This window comes from Balaenoptera acutorostrata, chromosome 3 (genome assembly GCF_949987535.1).
Source record: "Balaenoptera acutorostrata chromosome 3, mBalAcu1.1, whole genome shotgun sequence".
NCBI classification, from domain to species: Eukaryota; Metazoa; Chordata; class Mammalia; order Artiodactyla; family Balaenopteridae; genus Balaenoptera; species Balaenoptera acutorostrata.
The window spans coordinates 133,324,480-133,350,098 of record NC_080066.1 but is presented as its reverse complement, the minus strand read 5'-3'; the positions used below and the strand labels follow the sequence as shown (position 1 = coordinate 133,350,098).

The following is a 25,619-nucleotide window of genomic DNA, read 5'->3' as shown; positions in this document are numbered from 1 at the left end:
TTTTAGCATAATACATTTTAGATTTGTGTGTATCAGTAGTATTTTGTTGTCGTTGTTGAGCTGTAGTTCATTGTGTGGATGTGTACCACAGTTTATCCATCTGCCACTTGTTTCCAGTGTTTCCAGTCTACCAGTGTTGTTTCCAGTTTGGGGAGATTATGAATTGGGCTGCTGTAAACATTTCCATGAATGTGTATTTTCATTTCTCTTGGATAACTACCAAGGAGAGGGATTGGTGGGTAGTATCCTAAGTATATGCTTAAATTTATTTTTTGAATTTTATTTTATTTTTTATGCAGCAGTTTCTCATTAGTTGTCTATTTTATGCATGTCAGTGTATACATGTCAGTCCCAATCTCCCAGTTCATCCCACCACCACCACTCCCACTATCCCCCTATGCTTAAATTTTTTAGGAAACTGCCAAGCTTTTCCAAAGTGACCACATCATTTTGCATGCCTATCAGCATGGCATAAGAATTAAAAAAACATTTTTTGAGAGTTCCAATTGCTCTCAGTCCTCCCTTAGCACTTGGTATTGTCAGGTGTTTTTGTTTTTAGTTTTGTTTAGTCAGTCTAATAAAGTATGTAGTGGTATCTCATTATGATTTTAATTCACATTTCCCTAACGACTAATGATGGGAAGCTTTTCACATGCTTATATGTCATCTGTATATCTTAGTGAACAATCTTCATATCTTTTGCCTATGTTTTTAAATTGTGTTGTTTGTTTTCTTACTGAGTTTTAAGAGTTCTTTATTCTAGATACAAGTACTTTATCAGATATGTGTTTTGCAGTATTTCCTCCCAGTCTGTGGCTTGTCTTTTTATTTTCTTAACAGTATCTTTCAAAGAGCAAAATTTAAAAATTTTGAGGAAGTTCATTTTATCAAGTTTTTTTCTTTTCTGGATTGAACTTTTAAAAAATTGTCTCATGCAGGGAAATTGGCCTAGTCAAGGTCTCAAAGATTTTGTCCTGTAAGTTGTATAGCTTCTGTCTATTTGTATGTTAATAAGGAGGAATAGGTGAGGTACAGTAGTGATAATGTATTAGAAAGGAAATGATTGCATCATATCAATTTAAAATAATGTAATTACAACTTTAATTTGGTAGAATCTGAGGTGTAAAATAATAGTCCAATGAACACTGATTTATCATCAATCTACTAGAAAAGTTAGATTTTTTAGAACTTTAGTCATAAAAATAGATCTATAGTAAAGCATCATTGAATAATAAAAGTTTTAGGGTTTAATGTTATAGAAAGAATTAAGTCTGGATTCCAATCCTGACCATCCCACTTAATAGCTGTGTGATTTTTTTAATTTTTTAAGTCAGGGTTTTCACGTTAAGGATCTCAGTTTCCTTATTTGTACAATATAGATAAACACAGAATAAGCCTTCATTTGTTTGTTCCCTTAACTTTGTAATGTTATTAGAGTTCTTTGAAAATTATTTTTCAAATGTGATCTCTCTAAACTAGAAGATAAACTAAAACAGTACTGTTGTGTATAAAGAGTCATTATTCAAATCCTGGTCTACCTTCCTTCATTGAGAATACTACACTATTCATAGTGACTCAGAGTTACATGGTAAAATGTTTTGAAAATTTTATTTTCTGATACTTTCTCTCAGTTTCAATAATTCTGCTTCGAAGTGAATCAGTGTACTTAAGAGAAGAAGATAAGCAATAAATCATTGAAATGTTGAGTTTACATTTCAATTTCCTTTCACGATTCAGTTTTCAGTCTCGATTATCTACTATTTAGCTTTATAAGGACCATCCAGTTTCAGTGTATCCTTGGGCAACCCTTATACAGTTTTCAAGGTTATGGAGCCGATAACCTTCAGCCCAGAGGAGGTGACATTTGCTTTGGAATCTGTAGTGAATCTTTTCTGAGATATTTACCTATCTTATATTATGCTGTAACTAAAAACTACATTAAGTATTGTAAAGATCAATTGTGATGTTAAAGCATCAGTGTATTGATGGTTTTGATATCTTAATGGAACACTCAAGGTTATGAATAAATCACCAATAAAGTGCCAGCATTATTTATTGTAGACGAAGATGTCTATTGGATAAGTGCCTCCCAGCTTATTCCTTAATGCAGTTCCTGAATTTCATAACCTTTGAAATTAAAAATAACTTGAAGAAAGCAAACAATTGCTGTATCATTTTAAGGTTTTATGCAAGGTGTTGATGAAATCTGTTGCTGTGATAGAATGCCCTTGTTGTGGACCATAGACTGTGGGAGGGCCTCCTGACTGTGTCACAGTCCTGACTTTACCATATTCTAGCTGTGCAGCTCTGTGACCTACCTGTCTGTGCCTCTGCTTGCTCATCTGTAAAATGGGAATAATAATAGTATCTTTATCCTAGGATTATTATAAGGATTCAGTTAGTTAATATATATGAAGTGTTTTAGAATAGCCTTTGTAAATGTAGCTATGTTGATGATGAAATGTAGCTGTGTAAAATGTTCCCTTTTACTGAGCTAGAGAAATAATATTTTATAAAAGATTGAGAAAGTCATTTATAAAGGTAAGCCAAATAGTACTGATTTATTCTCTACCATATTAGGAATGCATTTTAACTTTATTATGCTAACTTGCATCACTATGGGTAATATTTTTAAAAAGTATAACATGTTTTAGAAGCAGTAGATTTTATGCTTCAATATGTACAAAATTATAGATAAACTATGCTTAAATGGAGGGTATTTCCAAAAAATTTAATATTCTGGTTTAGGCAAGTACCTTCTTTAAAAGGTGAACTTTGTTAATATTTAAGAACTTAAGTCTAAGACATGCCACTTAGAATTATATATGACCTTGGCATGTTATTTTAACCTATCCTGATTATTAGTCTCATTTAACCTTAACCTTAGTTTACTTACCTGTTTCTTGGAGTTACTCAGTTAACCAACTGAGTATGGTGTTAAAAGTATTAACAGAATCCCTGGTAATAAGTAGAATGCCTATATTAAGAGCTCAAAAAAATATTATCCTCAGTTGTCCTTCAAATACTATGTAAACCTAAAACATAAATTTGAACTGTGGATTGAAGTAGGCTAATTCATTTTCATTGTATTTATGTAGTACTTAACCAGAAACCCCTTCTTATTTTCTTGCTTTTGTAAGTTTTGTTTAATGGTTCTGAACTCTGAATATATTCCCCGAAGCCACACTGCCTTGGGTTTAAATACTGGCTTCACTCCCTATAAGCTTTGTGACCTTGTGTCAAGTTATTTAGCATTGCTGTGACTTAGTTTCCTTACAAGTAAAATGGAGATAATGGTATACTTACCTCATAGGGTTGTTGTGAGGATTAAATGAATACGTATGTGTAAAGCACACAGTGGCACATAGTAAGTTCTGTTAGAGTAACTGGTGTTATTTTATTGAGGGTCCTAATGGACCTCTGGGATATCTCACTATTAAATATCTTACCTTATGAATTTGGGGAATAAATGCCTTAAAGAACTTAAGACTAGGAAAGAGGGGCTTTAGAGCAAGAGGAGACATTCACATGTAAATATTCCTACCTAAAGTCTGTACACTCATATTCTGTTTTCAATAGGTTAGAGAGGTTTATAACATGAGACTTTTGTGGGGATTAAAGAGGTACGTGAACTTGACCTCATCAGTAGTAGCAGCAAGCAAAACATTTATGGAGGGCCAACCATTATATTAGGTAATGGGACATAGTCCCCACTCAAAATGTGAGCAGCTTTCTAGTACCAAAATGAAAACAGAAGATTGCTTTGAGTTGACAGTCTGGTTGTGAAGTGCCAAATAAGTGGTACAGGAAGGTGGTGGAGATTTAGAAGCATGAACAGAAACTGGCTTTATTTAAAGAGGACCAGGGTGAAAAGTTAGGAAGAAAGGCATTCTGGATTGAGGATTGCAGTGTTTATGGTGTTCTGGAGACTAGCTTAGAGAAGTAGAAGATAATAATTATAGAGAGGAAAGTTATAGTTAAGTAAGTGAGGAAATGATATTCTGTTCTTTTATTCCTTCACTCACCCACTTAATGTTTTAAATGAGAACCTGCTGAATGCTAGATACCATACTATGAATGGGAGAGACAAGAAGTGAACAAAATTAGCTTATTCCTTACACTCATTCAACTTGTAGTCTTAGGGGCAAGACAGTCTTTAAATAAGTAATTGCTATAATGTGATGAGTGTTAGGATAATTGAAATAGTTATGAGAGTATGTACTGGGGAACCTGACCTAGTCAATGGGGAAGGGTTTCTGGAGGAAATTACTTTTAAAACGAGGTTTGATGGTAGAGTAGGAATTAGCCAGAAGAGTGACAGAGGATCTTAGCATGGGGGCATGGGATAAAAGAACAACAGGTTGGGAGAAGATGAGAAGTCCCAGCATGAGAGTATGGGAACAAGGGAAGGCTGCCATTTGAGGAACTGAAAGAAGTCTAATGATGATGGAGGAATGGTCCTGGGGAACCGGTGACTTGACAGGCTTAAGAAATAAGCAAGTGCTTAAAGTGCATTGTAAACCAGGTTTAAAAGACTGAGTGTTGTACTGAGAGCTGTGAGATACCAATAATAGATTTTAAATTGGAAGAGACATTAGATCTTTACAAATTTGGAGTTCATCATGTACATATGTGTCAGTAACATAAGGTACAAGCAGTAATAAGCCTCTTGGATTCCAAGAAATATTTTTTCAGTAGTCTGCACTCCAGTCCTATATTAGAATTTGTTTCTGAGATAAATTTTAAATGTCAAAGCCAATAAAATATTCTTAAGTTACTTCTTTTTTGAACTATAGAATAGCTAGTGCCTTTGACCAACTTTAAAAGACAAATCCAGTTATTACTTCTGTGAGTCAAATACTAACTGATAAATTCAGCCTTGATGTTAACTCTCTTAGAATTTGTTACATGTTGACATTGCATGGACTCTGAGTCCAGTCTTCTAGGAACTAAGTCAAGTTGAACCAAATTAGTAGTAAGCCTTTGGATTGGATAGAAAGTTACCCACCCTCTGGAAATGAATAATTGACATGACTTCTATTTGTGCGTACTCTGTAATTGCATGCATGTATGTCGTCTGGTAAAGCTTCTCAACTACTTTGAGTTAGTGTATTTTGTAATAGGAAATAATTGATATTGAAATTGATAAACATTATTTTGGGTTTGTGAGTAACTTCAGAAGGCCATTTGTAAACTTAGTTGATTTTGTTTTGTTTTGATGAGTGAATTCCTAATTTTCAATCAAGTTAGCTATGTCAAAGAAACATCAGTCACTTTTTAATCAGGAGTTTAGTATCTAAATGTTTTTGAAAACTGGGTGATACATCTGCTTTAGTCAGTCATTGAAGTCTTAATGTAAACCAATAATTTTCTTAAGCTAAAATTGAATGGGGTATTTTAATTGAAATATTTTGGCAATTTGAATGATATGTAAACTTTGAAACAGTTTACTGCTTATGCTAACAGATGAAAAACATTTTTTTTAAGAAAAGGACATATCAGATTTTTGGAAACCATCAGTATTTTGCACAGTTTCAGTATGCATATGTTTCAGTTATCATGGTTTAGTTAACACCAGTTATCCAACAACATGGTTCACATTTTAGTTACCACCATACTTTGAGTAATTGCATAAAGTACCAACTTTGCTTCTAGCTCTTCAGTCTACAACTCACTGTGTCAATAACATGTGTATCATGATCAGTGACCAGTTATATCACATATTTCAGTCTGTCCATGATTGGTTACTGTATATTTGTGTTCATGCATAGACAGCATATGTAGTTGTGTTGCTTCTTTTTCTCCCACTGATAAACTCATGAGATTTTTTTTTTTAAACGGATAACTGAAAGAGGGAATTGGCCAACGAAGATAAATGTGCAGCAGAAAAACCCAAAAAGTGGTGATGCCAGAACTGAAATTTGAATCAAGCATAAATGGAGTTATAGAAGAAACAGCTCACCACGGGAATGTGGGTGCTGTCGCCATTTGAGAGACTCTAGATATACAGCCAGAGGAATTTAGTGAAGGCAAACTTATCGACATAAATGAGATAAGTGGTATGACAAAAAAGACAAAGATGTCTCAGAGGAAGTGACACCAGCAAAAAACTGCATATTAAAGGAACTCTCGGAGATATATCATGGCATTGAAAGTACACAGGATAAAATGTTGGAAATTGATCCAAACCTAGAAAGGAGTATGATAATTTGCCAGGGCATAGACAAGTGGTATTTAAACTATTCTTGGGGACTTCCCTGGTGGTCCAGTGGGTAAGACTCCACGCTCCCAATGCAGGGGGCCTGGGTTCGATCCCTGGTCAGGGAACTAGATCCCACATGCATGCCTCCACTAAGAGTCCACATGCCGCAACTAAGAAGTCTGCATGCTGCAACTAAAGATCCCTCATGCAGCAAGACCTGGTGCAGCAAAAATAAATAAATGAATAAAACTACTCTTGGTAAGTTTTTACAAAGAAGTGTAACACTTCTCAATATTTCTAATGTTTTAAATTACAGTACAGTAAATACCAGTTTTATTTTTTCATTTGCCTGTATACACTTAAGAGTTTGCACGTTGCCTGCATATTACAAATATTTATTGGTTTAATTCCATGTGCCAGGCCTTGGGCTCTGCCTTTTTAAAAATTTATTTATTTTACTTATTTATTTTCAGCTATGTTGGGTCTTCATTGCTGCACACGGGCTTTTTCTCTAGTTGCGGCGAGTGGGGGCTACTCTTCCTTGCAGTGCACGTGTTTCTCATTGCAGTGGCTTCTCTTGTTGCATAGCATGGGCTCTAGGCACACGTGGGCTTCAGTAGTTGTGGCATGAGGGCTCAGTAGTTGTGGCTCACGAGCTCTAGAGTGCAGGCTCAGTAGTTGTGGTGCACGGCTCAGTTGCTCTGCGGCATGTGGGATCTTCCTGGACCAGGGATCGAACCCGTGTCTCCTGCATTGGCAGGTGGATTCTTAACCACGGCACCACCAGCAAAGTCCCTGGGCTCTGCCTTTGAGGTACAAGATAAATAAGATCAAAGACCCTTAATCGAGTGGAAGAAGGTAGTTACATAAAATCAATTATAATGAAGTGTGGTATATTATTCAGAGTGCGAAGATGTACGTAACTGCTTTAACAGGAGGGTCAGTGAAGGCTTGGAGATGGTAATATTTGGTTTTTGTGTAGGATTTTGTCAGCCTGATGGGGGGGGAAGAGAAAGATATCCAATCAAGGATGCACAAAACATCAAGTTGTTTCACAAACTGGGCCAGAGCATGAGCTGTACCTGGGGATAGCCAAGCAGTGTGGGGCACAGATGGTTAAGATTTGTGCAACCTGCTAAGAGGTGATAAAACACTTCAGCAACAGAAGGACCTGTAAAGTTATGTAGAGAAGTAAAATGATCAAATTTGCATTTTAAAAGATAACTCAGATAGTTTTGTAAAAAATGGGATTATAGTAGTTCAGACAAGAGATGCTGAGGACTTAAACTAAAGCAGTGTAATAAAAAGAAAGGAAGGGACAAATTTAACAGCTGTTTGAGAGGTAAATTCCATAGTACTTGGATAGAAAGAAAAACTGAGGAAGAAACTAGACCTTGGAGAGAGATATTCAATTTTAAAGATTTAAAGATTAGGTTAATATAATTTCTATTTGTATGATCTTGGTGTAGTCTCCCTTAATTTGTTGAATGGACGGGGTGAGTGGGGGACAGTTACTGAATTACGGAATATTTACATGCTTCATTGCTAGTGTTTCCTGTTTTCACTTTATTGATTAACAAAAGTATGTCAGCTGAGTTAGCTCTGGGACTTCTTTTAAAGCAGTCTGTTTCTGCTTTTCATAGCTGTGGAAAATCAGGAATATACTTCTTTCTAGTGTACTAATCCTATTATAGTAACTTTGATTCAGTCATAGATAGCGTTGTAGTAATGTAGTATAGAATACACTGCTGAGGATCTGTTGGGGATTATTCCTCTAGAATGAAGCGTAGTCTGGAAGAGAGGGTTACTCTTCTAGAATAAGATTAAAAATAATTGAGGAATTTACTTCTGGTCTCTGTGGAACAGTCTTAAGGAAGAGAGGAATGACTTGGAAGTTATTTCAATTATTTTTAGATGATAGAGTATTCATTTTATAATATAATTCTAGTTTCTAATGTAAAATCAAGAGTGGTTAATTACATTATTTTTCTAAATTGCGTCTTTGCAGTTGATATGTTTGTGTTCTTCACTTATTTTGAACTCAGTTTAATTTTACATAGTACTATACGCATTCTTCAAATAGTAAAATAGCTACTAACCATAACCTTTTTGAGTTTTATTGTCTGTAGCTGCCATTGTTAAATCAGTTAAAGACATGCATAATATAAATATTCCTTCACACTTGGTGTTTTGAGAGTGAACTGATGAGTGACTTTGTAGTGTTGGTCGGTTCTAGGCAGGACCTCCTGAAACCAGCCCTCACTTGAATCACGGTTTCCATGGTCTAGTCCTTAATTATCTGGTGTAATCCTTATCTTTCTTAGGATGTATCTTGAATTGATTAGCTTCTTGGTGTATGGTGGGGACTGGGGTCCATTATATATAAATAAATTGACATTCCAAAGTATGGATAGTATTGGAACAGAGAAATGGAGTGGTTTGAGTGACTATTTCCCCGTAGCTCTTTGAGACCCTAATGAAATAGCAGTCTTATCGGAAATAGGTATTTAGGAGTGAGGAAGAGGACAGATTGGACATCTGTAGGGAGGTAAAGAAATTATTAAATAAAGTGGAAATACCAGGTCTCTGTGTGCCTGGGAGACAGAGTTTGTTTACCTTGGGCAGAGCTGAGTGAACATAAATTTAGTCTTTGAGCCCATTTTTTCATGCTGACTCTTCAGTTGAGATATCAGTTAGATACCTATTAGAACAGGATTCTGATCTTTCTGCCACTGTCTGTGTCCCTCACTTGGACTGTAAGTGACTCTTTGATGGGAATTCTTACGTAACTAATTATATATTCCCATGGCCTAGCTTAGTGTCTGGCATATGGTAGGTCCTTGGAAAATGTTTATTGATTCATTTATTGGTTGTGTACCTGAAGAGCAGCACTCCGTCCATTTTGCCTGTTTCCTTTTTTGAAGGTCTGAGTGATTAAAAACAAGAACAAGAGGGCACATCCTAAAAACAAGGGAGCGTATCCTCAGCTGCCTCACCTCTGAAATTAAAAGGAGTTTGGGAGGAGAGAGACCTAAAAGAGTGAGAGGGAGGAGTTCTTAAGAACAAAAGATTATGTGATCGAAAAGTGAAATTAATATTTAATGTCCTTTACATTTCAATAAACATTAGGGATAACATTATAGAGATAATTTTTTAAACTTACTTAAGCATTAATTTTACTTGTAGACCTTGTCTTTACACATGATTGGCAATAACATTTCATTAGAAACATTAGAATAGTTGTATGTTTCAGGAATTAGAGAGGAAAGCAGAAGGTAAAGCTCTTCTGTTTTTAGGAGCTTTAGTAGAGGAAAGAAACCTTGGCCTAAGACAACAAATAGTAGCTGGGAAAGAGGAAGGAGGCCAGTTAATTCCTGGAGTTCATGGAAGGATGACGAGGGAGTAGCCAGGTGCCCTACTTTAGCAGGAAGCCCTTGTCTCCCTCACAGCTTACCAGCAACATTGTCTTTCTTCCTCTCCATCCAACCCACAGTCTGCAGGTGCCACTTAGCAGTTTTCCTTACATCTCTAGTTGAACATCAACCATATATTCTGCAAAAGCCTTATGATATCAGTTTAGTGTAATATTGCTAGTAGTATACTTTGGGCTATTTTAGATTTGAGTAACAGTCTGATTTGGAACCTATTTATAATGTTTCTTTGTGGCAAATCTAAATTCTAAGACTTAAAAGAACTTCTGGAACATAATCATTTCATATAGTAGGGATTGTCTTGAGCAAAAGAAGATGTGAGGAAGAAGAGGAAGTCAATAGGGTTTGATTGCCCATGTCCAGCGGAATCTGTACCATACTTTCAGTTAGTGTAGACACGTTTTAATTCTGAAGTTGAAGAAGGCAAGACAGGTTTTTTTTAAACATACAACTAAACTAATAAATCTTATTATAATTTTTCTTGTTGGTTTAAGAATACTTTCTTCGTTGGGATTAATGTTTTCTTGAAGTAATGAAGGATCTTTAAAATTTTCAATATGAGGATTCATTCATATATCAAATGTGTGCCAGTCACCTGTGCAGTGTGCTAGAAATACAATGGTGATCCAAATAGGCATTGTTCTTGTCTTCTCAGAGTTTGGTAGGGAAGAAAGACACCGCCCCATCCCATGAACAACAAACAAAATGAATGCAAATTTGGATAAGTGATATTACAGTGTACTGAAATAGAGAATAAAGGAGGGACATAGGACATTGGAGGTCTCATCTTAGATAGGGTAGTTAAGAAAGGCCTCTCTGAGAACATGGAATTTAAACTAAAGTTTGAAAGACAAGAGGGAATTAGGCATTCAAAGAGTGGAATGGCACGTGCAAAGCCACTGAGGCAAGAAAGAGCTTATTTACTTGACAGTTCTCAGAGTAGAAAGAAGGCAGGTGTGGCTGGAGCAGAGGAGGAATAGCGCAGGATAGACATGGAGGAGTAGGTGCGTTACACTGTGTGGCACTGTGTAGACTCAAAGGCATTTGGATTTCATTCTCAGTGTAGTTGGAAGCTGTTAAAAGATTTTCAGCAGGGGAATGACATGAAAGCGTTAAATAGATCACTTTGGGTGTTGTGTGGAAAGTGCTGGACGGAATCAGGGAGACCAGTTAGGAGGCTGTTGGAGTAGCCGGTGTAAGAGATGCTGGTTACCTGAAAGACAGGATGGTACCAGTGCAGACCGAAGTGGAGGTTTTGGGAGGTGGAACTGACCTGATGAGTGTGTGGACTGCGGGGAGGAGAAGAATTCATCACTTTTAGATTTCTGGCATGAGACTTCCCTGGTGGTGCAGTGGCTAAGACTCCGTGCTCCCAATGTGGGGGGCCCGGGTTCGATCCCTGGTCAGGGAACTAGATCCCACGTGCCGCAACTAAGAGTTCACACGCCACAACTAAAGATCCTGCACGCAGCAGTGAAGATCCCGCGTGCTGCAGCTAAGACCCGGTGCAGCCAAATAAATAAATAAACTAGATTTCTGGCATGAGCAACTTGGGTTGACAGTTAGGGCTATTTAATAACAGTAGGGCTAGGAGAAAATTGGGTTAAGTTTTGCACATATTAAGTTTGAGATGCCTGTGAGACATCCAGGTGGAGATGTGGGATAGTCAGTAGGATGTATAAATTGGTGCTCTAAGCAGAAGGTTGGGCTAGAGATAAAAATTAGGAAGGTAAGTGTGTAGATACCATGTAAAGCCATAAGAATGGATGAGATACCTAGGAGTCAGAGTGGGAAGTGCATGGTCTCTAGAAGGTGGGAAGGGCAGCAGAGCATAGGTAGCAGGATTGGTTTCAGATAAACAGGAGAGACGCTCCTCTCATCATAACACAAAGGCAGGAGACCCGTACAGGTACAGATGCAAGAAGGTTTGTACATTTGGTTGGCACTTAGGTGAAATAGTTCCAATCAGATGGCTTCTCTGTTTTCTAAAGTAGAATCCGTGGTTGTCTACTGAGAAGGAGGATACTCAGGCAGTGAGGAGGGATGACAAGTTTGAAATACAGTGGTGGATAGAAGAAACATGGTAGGATTGCCTGGTGCTATCTTGGATCCTGTTGGCCATAAATTTATAATAGTTGTTTCAATCTACCTGGTTTGAAATGAAGGAGCTATTGCATTAAGATATACAGCTTTACACATACACATACACACACACACACACACACACCTTGTGTAGTTAAGTATTTTTGATGTGCAGTTGGCGCTTATGTTTGCCTTGGTTAATGATTCTCAGTTGGTATATCATCTTTCTCAGGATTTTGATCAGAGTGTAAAATTGTTTTTGCTACTTCTGAATAGAATAAATAGATTCTTATGATATCTGTAGTGGAGCCAATTGTGGGACTTGATGTGTAGCTATTGTTAGTTTCAAAATAAGATACATAGTGTGATACAAAGCCAGAACCAAAGAAAGCTTTTCTAGTAAGTGGGAAAATATTGTCTTGCATATTTAAGAGAGCTCAATCAAGTCTCTAAAAAGTTTTAAAATGACACTGTGACACAATGACTCTCTGTGGAGGGGCAGTCAAAGGAAAGAATGATAATTGGAAATGTGCTTTAAGCTTTATAGGATCATCACTATTTAAATAATGCTGAAATAGGTTTCGTTCTTAAAAACAAGACTGAAAATACTTCTTGGATTTGCCACCCCCTTTCCGTTCATCTGCCATCTATGATTCTGCTCCCCACTGTAACAAAATAATCAGGAAAAGTTGTCTGTGTTCCTTATTTCTCCTTCCTTGCTGCCCAACCATTGTAATTCAAACTTTCATCCTGTCCACTCCCATGTTAACTTCTTGCACGGCCTCTGAATTTCACTCATGCACACCCCTGCCCCTGCATTCTTCAGAATTATCTGATGATTTTGAAATAAAAAATCACTCCCCTGCTTAAAATCAATTTCTAGACCCACACCCAGAGTGGTTTGGGCTGAGTCCAGGCATTACTCTATTTGAAAAGTTGCTCAGATAATTCTAATGCCAAACAAGCTGAAAAACAGTGCTCTAGTGGCTTCTCTCACACACATAATAAAAGCTGAACAACTTTATAATATATAAGGCTTCTGCCGAGCTCTCTGATGCTTCACCTCCTCAATTCTAGTCATAATATTGGCCTTCTTCAAAGATGCTGGAACTTTGTTCTCATCACTGTATCTCTAGCACTAGAATAGTGCCTTCTGGCACATAGTAAATGTTCAGCAGATATTTGTGGAATTAATGAATATTTTATAGATGCTGTTTGTTCTTGTTCTGTAGTAGTGATTATCTTATAATTAATGCTGATTAGGTTGCTGGTATTTTGAGTCTTCAAGAATGCTACCAAAAATTATACTATTTGAACATATGTCACAGGCTCCCGTAGTCCAACCATTCCATCTTCTAGCACTAACTACTTCTTTTGCTGTCAGAATGCCTGCTTTTCTCTGTTTTTGTCTCTTGGCATGTGCCCTATCGACACTTCAGATCTTTTCTGGTGTCCTGTTTCTGCTTTTATTTGGGGTAATTTTTCTTTCCTATATTGTTACTTATCTACTATTTTCTGTGGGTAAAAAACACTGATTTTACCGGTGTTGCCAGTCACTAAAAGATTTTCTCTCTTTCTGTGGGTAAACAAACTATTCATAGGTTTCTAGTACACAGTCTTTGGATTATATGTCCTTCTTGTCAATGTTTATTCTTATTGGATGCAGGGGTGCCGTTCCTTTGGTGTAAAAAACCAAGGTGGAATTGATGGGGAGGGTTAAATTTTTAAAGAGGAAGATCACGGGAAGTACCTGTTTCTGAAGGTCAGCGTTTGAATCCTAATTGATGCAAAGTTGAGATTTTATTGCATCCGGGCCTACAAAGTCTTTCTGTAAAAGTCCATGTAGTAAATATTTCAGCCTTGGTGAGTTAACTGCTTGAGTGTAGGGAGGCCAGCCCATGCGTGGCAGCTGGGGAAATGCTGGGAATTTAATGGCCCTAGGAGCAACCCTCAACCAAGGAATTGGATAGATACCCCAGCTTTCTCTTTCCTTAGGGGGATAATTCTAAGTCATGTTCTGTGTGATTCCTCGGAGGGTATCTCACAGGACTGAACTCCAGTTATCCACAGAAGTTAATGAATCCTTAATAGACTTTTCTCCCTCTGTTTCACTTTTCCTAATCCCCTCAGGTATGCTTCCTGGGGTCTCCCCCCCAACCCCAAATAAGCTACTTGTGCCAAAGTTCTTATTTCAGGATTGTCTTTTGATTTAAGTCAAAGGGAACCCAAATGACTTAAGTCAGTATTTACAAAACTATTATTATTATTCGCGGTGTACAGCTTTTTCCTCTCTTCTCCCCCGCACTGGGAATATATAGCTTCCTTAATGGTTGATATTGGCAGCGGAAGTGAATGGATTGAGATATGGGGAAGAAAGTATTAGATACCTACCTACAATTAATTCAGTTCAGCTCAGCCTTGCCCTGCTTGGTTACTATCATTCTTTACAAATTATCTTTTTCTGCCTTGGGTTCTTTATTCCTGAAGAAAAAAGTAAACCATCTGTAACGTGTGTGACATTTACCGCATAGTATATGAAAAGGTCCCAACCTTGGTTGTCTTCTTGTGAGCTAGATCAGATTTGCTGTTTCTAAAATTTAGTTGATAAATTCTGTGCTGGAAGATAATTTAAGATGCAGGGTACTATATACATTGTGTCACAACTAAGTAAGTAGTTGTAAAATATGTATTTCTGCAGCCAAACTTCAAATAACATAATTGACTGGGCTTTCCCGAAACAAATATTGAAATTTCAAAATGGCACTATAATCACAAGTAATTACAGTTCTCCCATTAAAGTACTTACTAATTAAAATATTTCTTTTACTGTCTGGGGGAATTGAAAGTCTTTTTCCCACCTGTGATGTGTTTCTTCCATAATGAGGAGAAGTTAATTATATCAAGTAAATTTCACCATTATAGAAAGTGTTTCTAGGCTCATAATCAATGTGGTAGTTTGATTTTTTACTCTGAAGCTTTCTGGTAGACAGGTGCTAAAAAAACATTACAGGTTAGTGTATACTTTTAAATTTATCTTCTTAAAATTGACCAGTTCTTTTAAAAACTATTAAAATGAACTTTGTATCAGAATCATGATAATATTTTTCATTTTTATTTTCTTCCCCTGGAAAGCTTTGTTTGGCTAATACTGTTTTTTTTTTTTTTTTAAATATCCTGTCCCTCTTTTTTGGTTCTTAGTTTATCATATAATTGATCCAAAAAGGCTTTACTTTTATTGCTACTTTAAGAACTAGTTAAAGTTGGCTTTTATTTGCAAGTTTATTGTTATGATCTGCTGTATCTGGGGGTAGCCAAATCTTGTGTAAATTATACTCTTTATTTGGTATAAATTTATTTTCATTTAATTTAATTGCATAAGGATGTTAAAGAGTATAACAGATATTAATGTTTTCTCTTGTACCGAAATATATTGGGGAAAAAAAGTTGGACAGTGTGACTTATAAGTTACTTTTCTTGGAATGTATTTGGGTGTGTGGTTGGGAATGTAGTTTTTTTGTTTTTGTTTTCTCTTAATAAGTTATTAAGTGTTACTCGTGGATGTTTTCTTTTCCAGTCTCTTCTCTACCTAGGATATTGGGTTTTGTTCACTTTGGTTCCATCTTACTTTTCACCACTCATTAACCTCAGCATGCCTCTGCAGCCTCATATACCTCAGCCTTCTCACCTATTTTATCATCAGAATATTGTCCATCCCTCGAGGCTGGGCTCAGAATCCACCAGCTCCACCTCATCATTAACCCTTCTGATTCTAGTCCCCAGGGTTCCCTTTGTTCTCGGAATGCCTACAGAGAGTACTTACTCTCCTCGTCATTGGTGTGTCCACCTTAAGCATTACTAGTTACCCTGTGTATTCTGCCGCAGTTCCCTTCTGTACTAGCTTTCAAGGGCAGAATGTTTTCTCAGCTATTTAGTATTTTTTTGTACCTATCACAAAACAGGCACTTAGTATTTAATTAGTTGATCATATTAAATACCCAGTTATTTAGTTTTCTGCTTATGATTTCTCTCAAGGTAATCTTGCTGATTTTTAGAAGTGTTTTGTTTGTTTGTTTAATAGATGTAAAAAAAGATTGGTCTGACCATGCTCTGTGGTGGGAAAAGAAGAGAACTTGGCTCCTCAAGACACATTGGACCTTGGATAAGTATGGCGTTCAGGCAGATGCTAAGCTTCAGTTCACCCCCCAGCACAAGCTGCTCCGCCTGCAACTTCCCAACATGAAGTATGTGAAGGTGAAAGTGAATTTCTCTGACAGAGTCTTCAAAGCTGTTTCTGACATCTGTAAGACTTTTAGTAAGTATTAGATAAATTCATGAAATTATGAGTTGCATGATATGTATATGACTGATGACTGACATTGAATTTATCTCAAGGAGTAGGGATTGGGGTAAGCTATCTGTGTTTGTGTATTTGTGAAATTATTACTTTATTCTTTAAAGTTTTTATATTACTTTAAGGTAAAGAAATGTTGAGTTAAGGTAGAACAGGAGGTGTCTAGTATTTCCTTATTAGAAATATATATTATTATTTAATACCTCATTCTGATGACTTTATTTTTATGGGAAGGAGAAGAGAACAGGCAATTATCTTCAGAGTGATGTAGCTTTTGTAGTATTTCCTTCAACGTAAGTCAATATTTGATTTTAGTGATTCAAGCAGATTGTGTTCCTTCATTGAAGGCCTGACACAGCTCCTAAGGAAATGACCATGAGTGATATCCTCCTTAACCAGTCTACAATTTGAACACTCTTGTAGCAGTTCTGTTTATATTTTCTGAAATGAGATGTAGATTACTTTTGGCTGACCCAGTTCTGTCATATGACAGGAAATATTCAACCATCAGAGAAAATGTGAACCATTGTCATTATCATTAGTACATAATTCCATTGTACCATAGATTTGGGGAGATACAGGACGTTACTGTTTTGTTCTAATGACTCAAATTACAAGGTTCTTTTATGTTTAATGGAATTTCTAAGACACAAATTAAAATACAGAAAAATACAAAGAATTATGTAACATTTACCTAAATCCTATTATCTAGAATTAGTAGCTGATATTTTATCATTTTGCTAAACTATTTTTTAAGTCAAAATAATATAGGTAAATTTCTTGATTAATATTCTCCTCTAATCTCCCTTCACAAAGCAACTACCGTCATAAGGTTAGTATGTATCTTTCCAGTACTTTTGAAAATATGTAAACATACATACATGTATCCACATCTGTGAGTGTATATATCCAAAAACAAAATGTTACTGCAATTGCTGTGCAGGCATCTTCTTAATGCCATTTTGCACGAGTGTGGAGGAATTTCTCTTTTGTGTTTGTGTAGAAGTAGAAAGTAGAATTGCTGTGTTTTAAGTGTACACATAATTCATTTCAGATACCGTCAAATTGCTCTCCCAAGTGGTTATACCAGTTTACATTCCAACCGTCAATGTGTGAAAACCCATTGCCTCAAGTTGTCACTAACACTTGAATGTTGTCAGTTTTTAGTGTTTGCTTCTCTGAGTGAAAAAATACAGTATTTCATTTTAGTTTATAAAGATAACTATGTTTTTATGTCTTTACTGGCCATTTCAGTTTCTTTTTTGAATTGCCTGTTTATATCATTTATCAGTTTTTTTAATAAACTTTTTTTTACAGCAGTTTTACGTTCACAGCGAAATTAAGCAGAAAGTACAGAGTGTTCCCATTTACCCTCATTCCCACACATAAAACCTCCCCACTATCAAGACCTCACAGCAGACTGGGACATTTGTTGTAACGATAAACCTTCATTGATACATCATTATCATCCAGACTACATGGTTTACATTAGCGTTTACTCTTGGTGTTGTACAGTCTACGGCTCTGGACAAATGTATAATGACATATCCATCATTATAATATCATACAGAATGGTTTCACTGCCCTGAAAATCTGTACTCTGCCTTTTCATCCCTCCCCTACCAACCCCTGGCAATTGTTAATCTGTTTACTGTCTCCATAGTTTTGCCTTTTACAGAATGTCATAGTTGGAATCATACAATATGTAGCTTTTCAGATTGGTGTCTTTTGCTTAGTAATGTACACTTAAGTTTCCTTCATGTCTTTTCATAGCTTGGTAACTCATTTTTTTAAGCGCTGAATAATATCCCCTTGTCTGGATGTGCCACAGTTTATTTTCCACACCTACTGACAGATATCTTAGTTATTTCCAAGTTTTGCAATTATAAATAAAGCTGCTGTAAACATTCATGTACAGGTTTTTTTTTGTGAACACGTGTTTTTTACTCCTTTGGGTAAATGCTAAGGAGTATGATTGTTGGATCATATGGTAAGAATATGCTTAGTTTTGTAGGAAACCGCTAAATTGTCTTCCAAAGTAGCTATACCATTTTGCATTCACATTCAGCAGTGAATGAGAATTCCTGTTGCTTTTGAATTCTCACCAGCATTTGGTGTTGTCAGTGTTCTGGATTGTGGCCATTCTTATAGATGTATAGTGGTATATCATTGTTTTAATTTTGCATTTCCGTGATGACATATGATGTGGAACATCTTTTCATATGCTCATTTGCCATCTGTACATCTTCTTTGGTGAGGTATCTGTTAAAGTCTGTGGCCTATTTTTCAGTCAAGTTTTTTGGTTTTTTACTGTTGAGTTTTAATAGTTCTTTGTATATTTTGGGTAACAGTCCTTTATCAGATATGTCTTGCAAATATTTTATCCCAGTCAGTGGCTTATCTTTTCATTATCTTTGGCAGTTTCTTTCACAGAGCAGAAATTTTTAATTTTTATAACGTCTGGCTTATCAGTTATTTCTTTCATGGATCATGCCTTTGTTATCATATCTAAAAAGTCATCACCAAACCCAAGGTCATCTAGATTTTTTTCTATGTTATCTTTTAAGGCTTTTACAGTTTACATTTAGGTCTGTGATCCATTTTGAGTTCATTTTTGTGAAGGGTGTGTGGTCTGGGTCTAGATTCATTTTTTTTGCATGTGGATGTCCAGTTGTTATAGCACTGTTTATTGAAAAATTATCTTTTCTCCATTGTGTTGCCTTTGCTGCTTTGTCAAAGACCAGTTGACTATATTTATGTAGGTCTCTTGCTGGGCTCTATATTCTTTTCCATTGATCTGTTTGCTATTCTTTTGCCAATGCCACCTTGTCTTGATTACTGTAGCTTTTTACAATAAGAATTGAGGTCAGGTAGCATCAATCCTCCATATTTGCTCTTCTCCTTCAATATTGTGTTGGGTATCCTGGGTCTTTTGCCTTTCCATATAAACTTTAGAATTAGTTTGTCAGTATCCATAAAATAACTTGCTGAGATTTTGATTGGGATTGCATTGAATCTATAGATCAAGCTGAGAAGAACTGACATCTTGACAGATCAAGTCTTCCTGACCATGAACATGGAATATCTCTCCCCTTATTTCTTTCTTTGATTACTTTCATCACAGTTTTATAGTTCTCCTTATATAGATCCTGTGCATATTTTGTCATATTTATATCTAAGTATTTTATTTTTTGGTGCTAATGTAAATAGTATTGTGTTTTACATTTCAAATTCCACATGCTCACTGCTGGAAAGCAATTTACTTTTGTATATTAACCTTGTGTCCTTTACCTTGCTATAATTGTTTATTTGTTTCAGGAGTTTTTGTCAGTTCTTTTAGATTTTCTGTAGAGATGATCATGTTATCTGTGAACAAAGACAGATTTCTTCCTTTCCGATCTATACACCTTTTATTTCCTTTTCTTGTCTTATTGCATAAGCTAGGGCTTCCAGTACAATATTGAAAAGCAGTGATATGAGAGGACATCCTTGCCTTGTTCCTGATTTTAGTGGGAAAGCTTCTAGTTTCTCATCATTACGTACGTTGTTAGCTGAAGGTTTTTTGTAGATACTCTTTATCAAGTTGAGGAAGTGTTCCCCAACCACGGATTGAACTCAGACTGAAGCAGTGAAAGTGTTGAATCCTAACCACTAGACCACCAGGGGGATCATACAAGCCACACAGCACAGCCAAAAAAAAAAGTTGAGGAAGTGTTCCCCTCTATTTTAGTTTACTGTGTTTTATCATGAATAAGTGTTGGATTTTGTCATGCTTTTTTTTTTTTTTTTAACATCTATTGATATGGTCATGTGATTTTTCCTCTTCTGCCTTTTGATGTGATGGGTTATACTGATTTTGGGATGTTGAACCAGCCTTGCATACTTGGCATAAATCCCACTTGGTCATGGTGTGTAATTTTATTTATACATTGTTGGATTCGATTTGCTAATAGTTTATTAAAGATTTTTGCATTTATGTTCATTAGAGATATTGGTCTATAGTTTTCTTTTCTTGCAGTGTCTTTGTTTGATTTTAGTATTAGAGTAATGCTGGCTTCATAGAATGAATTAGGAAGTATTTCCTCTGCTTCTATCTTCTGAAAGAGATTATAGAGAATTAGTTTAATTTCTTCCTCAAATGTCAAGAAAAGAGCTCCTTGACATGGGTTTTGGCAATGACTTTTTGGATATAACACCTAAAGCACAAGCAAAAATAAACAAGTAGAATTACATCAAACAAAAAAATTTATGCATGGCCAAAGAAATGACCAACAAAATGAAAAACAGCCTGTGGAATGGGAAAAATTATCTGCAATCCATATATCTGATGAGTTAATACCCAAAATATATGAAGAGCTCATATAGCTTAATAGCAAAAAAACACCCAAATAATCCAATTTTAAAAATGGGCAAAGGACCTGAATGGACATTTTTCCAAACAAGTTATACACATGGTCAACAGGTACATGGAAATGTGCTCAACATCACTAATCATTAGGGAAATACAAATTGAAACCACAATGAGATATATCTCACACTTGTTAGAATGGTTATCAAAAAGACAAGTGATAAATGCTGGCAAGGATGTAGAGAAAAGGGAACCCTTGTGCACTGTTGGTGGGATTGTAAATTGATGTAGCCACTATGGAAAACTGTATGGAGGTTCCTCAAAAAACTAAAAGTAGAACTACCATATGATCCAGCAGTTCTACTTCTGGGAATATATCCAAAAGAAATGAAAGCACTGTGTCGAAGAGATAGCTGCACCCCCATGTTTATAGCAGCATTATTTATAATAGCCAAGACATGGAAACAACCTAAGGGGAGGAATTGCATTAAGGTAGTCAAAAGGTACAAACTTCCAGTTACAAGATAAGTAAGTACTGGGGATGTGGTATATAGCACGATGACTAGAGTTAACACTACTGTATGGTTTATTTGGAAGTTGTTAAGAGACTAGATCATAAGAGTTCTTAACATAAGGAAAATAAACTTTTTTTGGGTATCTGTATGAGATAATGGATGTTAACTAAACTTACTGTGGTAATACTATGTAAGTCAAGTCATTATGCTGTGCACCTTAAACTTACACAGTGTTGTTATGTCAGTTATACCTCAGTAAAACTAGAAAAAATGTTTGGTAGAATGCACCAGTGAACCTGTCTGGCCCTAGTGCTTTCTGTTTTGGAAGGTTATTAATTATTGATTCAATTTCTTTAATAGGTATAGACTCATTCAGATTGTCTGTTTCTTGTTTGAGTTTTGGCAGACTGCTGTCTAAGTTTTTTATTTGGTAAAAATTATCTTGATTTTTTTATAACGTAACTCTAAAGAAGATGCTTCTGTGTAATGATTAAACGAGGTTTTTAGTTACATTTTTGTTTCCTTTTTGAAGGAAACACTGCAAAGCATGCTAAGTTCTTTTATGTAAGGTGGGGTCTGACATGCAGGCTTTACAAATGACAAGCCTTGTTAAGAGAAAATGGAAAGTTCATTTGTATCATTTTTTTAGATTCCACATATAAATGATATCATATGATATTTATCTTTCTCTGTCTGACTTCATTTCCTATGGTAATCTCTAGGTCTATCTGTTACTGCTAATGGCATCATTTCATTCTTTTTTTTATGGCTGAGTAATATTCCATTACATACACACATGTACACTCACACACCCCACATCTTCTTTATCCATTCATCTGTCAATGGACATTTAGGTTGCTTCCATTAGATTATTTATTTTATTTTTTCCAGTGGTTTAGACGTAGGAATAGAAATTCACTATTTTTATTACCTTTCAAAACAAAATTGAATCTGTTGAAGCCATAGGACTTTATAGACATTGCCTTTTAAAGGAAACTTCATCCAGGACAGTTAATTTAAATACTTCAGAGAGGAAATGCTAGGAAGCTGGAAAAAAGATATCAGAGAATTCAGTGATTATGGGAAAACAATTAGGTTTCTAAGTGTAATATTGCTTTATAATGATACTATCAAATTGGCATGCAACACGGTTATAGACCATTTACTTTTAATGTGATTATCAGTGTCACTGAGTTTAAATCTGCCACCTTGGTATTTGTTTTTTATATGGTATTTATTTTAAGGTTTCTGTGTGTTCTATTTTTTTTCTTTTTCCTCTTTTAAGTTGAGGGGGGTTTGTTACAGTTATGTTTATTGTCACCTGTGACTTACTAGCTATTACCACTTTTGTCTTTTTAGTGGTTGTTCTGGGGTTACAGTGTATGAAAACTTTATTCACATTCTGTGCTCAAATAGTATACCATTTCATACATAGTATAATAATCTTAAAACAGTATAGTTCCATTTCCCCTTTCCTGTTCTTTGTGCTATTGTCATATGTGTTACTTTCAAATATGCTAAAACTCAACGTTATTTTCCCCTAAAACAATAATTGTCTTTTTAAATATTAAAAAAATAAGAAAAATGGTCTTTTATAATTGCCCACACATTTATCATTTTTCACCGTTCTTTGTAAGAATACTTTCCATGTGATATCCTTTTTCTTCTATCTGAGGAACTTCATATGACCTTTTTATAGTACAGGTCTGCTGGTGATAATTTTATTTTTTAACTTTTGTCTACAAAAATCTTTGAAAGATATTGCAGCTATGTGAAGAATTCTAGATTTTTCCTCTTTTCAGTAATTTTCTCTTGTCTTCTGGTTTGCATAATTTCAGAAAAGTCCGTTACGGCTGTTCTGTTTGTTCCCCTCTGAATGTTTTCTCTGTTAACCTTTTAAGAATTTATCTTTATCCTGGTTTTCAGCATTTAATTCTGATGTGTCCTGGCATAGTTTTCTTTAGGTTTATTCTGTTCTAGGATCCTGGTGTTTCTTAGATTTGTGGGTTTACGGTTTTCATCAGATTTGTGTAATTCTCAACCACTAGGTCTTCAAATAATTTTTGGTGTCCCTTCCCACACCTATCCTTTGTTGGGCTTGTTTCATATATGTTAGAGCAACTGTATTCTTCCATAGGTCACTGATGCTCTCTTCCTTTTTTCGGTCTTTATTCTCTATGTTTCATCTTGGATAGTGTCCATTGTTGTCTTCAGGTTCATTGGTCTTCTGCTGATCTGCTGTTAATCCCATCCAGTGTTCATTTCAGATGTATTTTTCATCACTAGAAGTTTGATTTTGGCCTTTTAAAAAATACATAAATCTTTAATTTTTTTCTTATTTTTATGCTTTTCTCTCCTTTCTTAAACATATGGAGTGTACTTATAATAGATATTTTAATATCTTTGATTACTGATTCTATCATTAGTTATTACTGATTAGTTATTACTGATTCTATCATTAGTTATTCTATCATTAGTTATTTCTGCTTCTGCTACTTTTGCCCCCCTTTTACTCCTGGTAATGGGTCGCTTCTTTTATGTCTGGTAATTTCTGATTGAATGCTAGAGTCTGTTAATTTTTCATTGTTGGTGGCTGGATTTCTTTTTGTATTCCTTAAAGTAGCATTGGCTGGGACTTTCCTGGTGGCGCAGTGGTTAAGAATCCACCTGCCAATGCACGGGACACGGGTTTGAGCCCTGGTCTGGGAAGGACCCACATGCCGCGGAGCAGCTAAGCCCGTGTGCCACAACTACTGAGCCTGCGCTCTAGAGCTCGCTAGCCACAACTACTGAGCCCACTTGCCACAACTACTGAAGCCCGCATGCCTAGAGCCCGTGCTTCACAACAAGGGAAGCCACTGCAGTGAGAAGCCCGCGCATTGCAGCGAAGAGTAGCCCCCGCTCGCCACAACTAGAGAAAGCCCGCACACAGCAATGAAGACCCAACACAGCCATAAATTAATTAATTAATTAATTTTAAAAAGCATTGGCTTTTTTTCTGTCAAATTTTTCAGTCAAATTACTTGGAATCAGTTGGATCCTTTTGACACTTGCTTTTTTTCTTTAAGTTTTTTTTTTAATTTTTAAAATTTATTTATTTATTTTTGGCTGTGTTGGGTCTTCGTTTCTGTGCGAGGGCTTCCGCTAGTTGTGGCAAGCAGGAGCCACTCTTCATCGCGGGGCGCGGGCCTCTCACTGTTGCGGCCTCTCTTGTTGCGGAGCACAGGCTCTAGACGCGCAGGCTCATTAGCTGTGGCTCATGGGCCTAGTCGCTCCGCGGCATGTGGGATCTTCCCAGACCAGGGCTCAAACCCGTGTCCCCTGCATTGGCAGGCAGATTCTCAACCACTGCGCCACCAGGGAAGCCCTGACACTTGCTTTTAAGCTCTGTTAGGGCAGGTCCAGAGCCACCATTAGTCCAGGGCTAATCTCCTTCTGGGGATTCTTCTCAATATCCTGTGTATTAGGAAGACTTCCCCCTCACAAATGCACAGATCAGTATTCACCCAGATCCCAGCGGATAACTACAGCTCTCCAGATCTCTCTGTGGAGCTCTCTTCTCTCTGGTACTCTGACCCACAAATTTTAGCCATCTTGGCCTCCCTGGATTCCATCTCAGATCTCTCAACTCAGCAAGACCTGACTCTGTTTGCCCCCTCTCCACCCCAAACTACTTCTAGGCAGTAAGCTGGTACAGTCAAAGAGCTCATTCTGTTTTTTTTCTCTTCTCTCCTGTGCTCCTTGTTGTCTAATATCTGAAAAAGTTTCTTTTCCTTTCTTATTGTTTAAATAAAGCAGGAGGGTAAATCAAATTCTTGTTACTCCGTCTTAGTTGAGACCCTTCTTAACTCATCCTTGATTTTCTTCTAGCCATGTACCTTTTTTAGAAAGCCATCATTTGCTCATTGAAGCATTATTTATAATAACAAAACCATTTCTTTCACAGAAATTTCAAACTGAACATGTTCAAAACTGAGCTCATGGTATTCCTTTCCAAATCTCTGTGTTCCGCCCTTCCCACTCTGCCCCTCAGAAGTCTCCATTAGCAGTAAAAGCACCATCCCGGGTATACGTCAGAAACTTGGGAGTGATCTTTAGCACCACTCTCTTCCTTATACACATCTCATCCATCACCCAGAAGTGTTACTTTTGCCTCCAAGATATGTCTTGAATCTTTTCACATCTTTCTATCTCTACCATCCTTACTGCTCTCATAGGCCACACCACCACCATCTCTCTTCTGGACTGGTCCAACAGCCCCTAAGTGGTCTGCTTTATCCATCCTTGTTCCTTCCAATTTATTCTTTACACAATAAGCAGAAAGATTTTGAAATTATTTTTTTAATCAAAGCCATAGATACAGAGTTAAAGCTAAAAAAGCATATAACATAAAAGGACTTTTCTGTCCTATTTCTCCCCAACCCCAAGCACATTCCCTACCACTTTCTACTTTTTTACTGTTTCGTTTAGTTCCATAATTTAAATAATGTGCTTATGCTGTTATTTCTTGATTTATCCATTTTAGATATCTGTTCACTTCTTTTTTCTCAACTTTTTCTTTCGTACTTTATTATAACTATTATAATTTTTTATTAAATCAGTATCAGTTTGCATTATTTTAACAAGGTAAATATTTTTACTTGCTGAACCAAAGTGTATACTTTTACCTTTTCTATCTTATATGCCTTTT

General features: G+C 36.3%; 1 protein-coding gene across 6 annotated transcripts in view; it reads left to right on the top strand.

Annotated features, from left to right (window-relative positions):
• FERMT2 (FERM domain containing kindlin 2) overlaps positions 1–25,619 on the top strand; it is an 81,713-nt gene that overhangs the window by 9,323 nt on the left and 46,771 nt on the right. For all 6 annotated transcript variants that reach the window (XM_057542118.1, XM_057542116.1, XM_057542119.1 and 3 more), the window contains exon 3: positions 15,794–16,027. In XM_057542118.1, the coding sequence (XP_057398101.1) occupies positions 15,794–16,027 (234 nt within the window). The remainder of the gene's footprint in view (positions 1–15,793; positions 16,028–25,619) is intronic.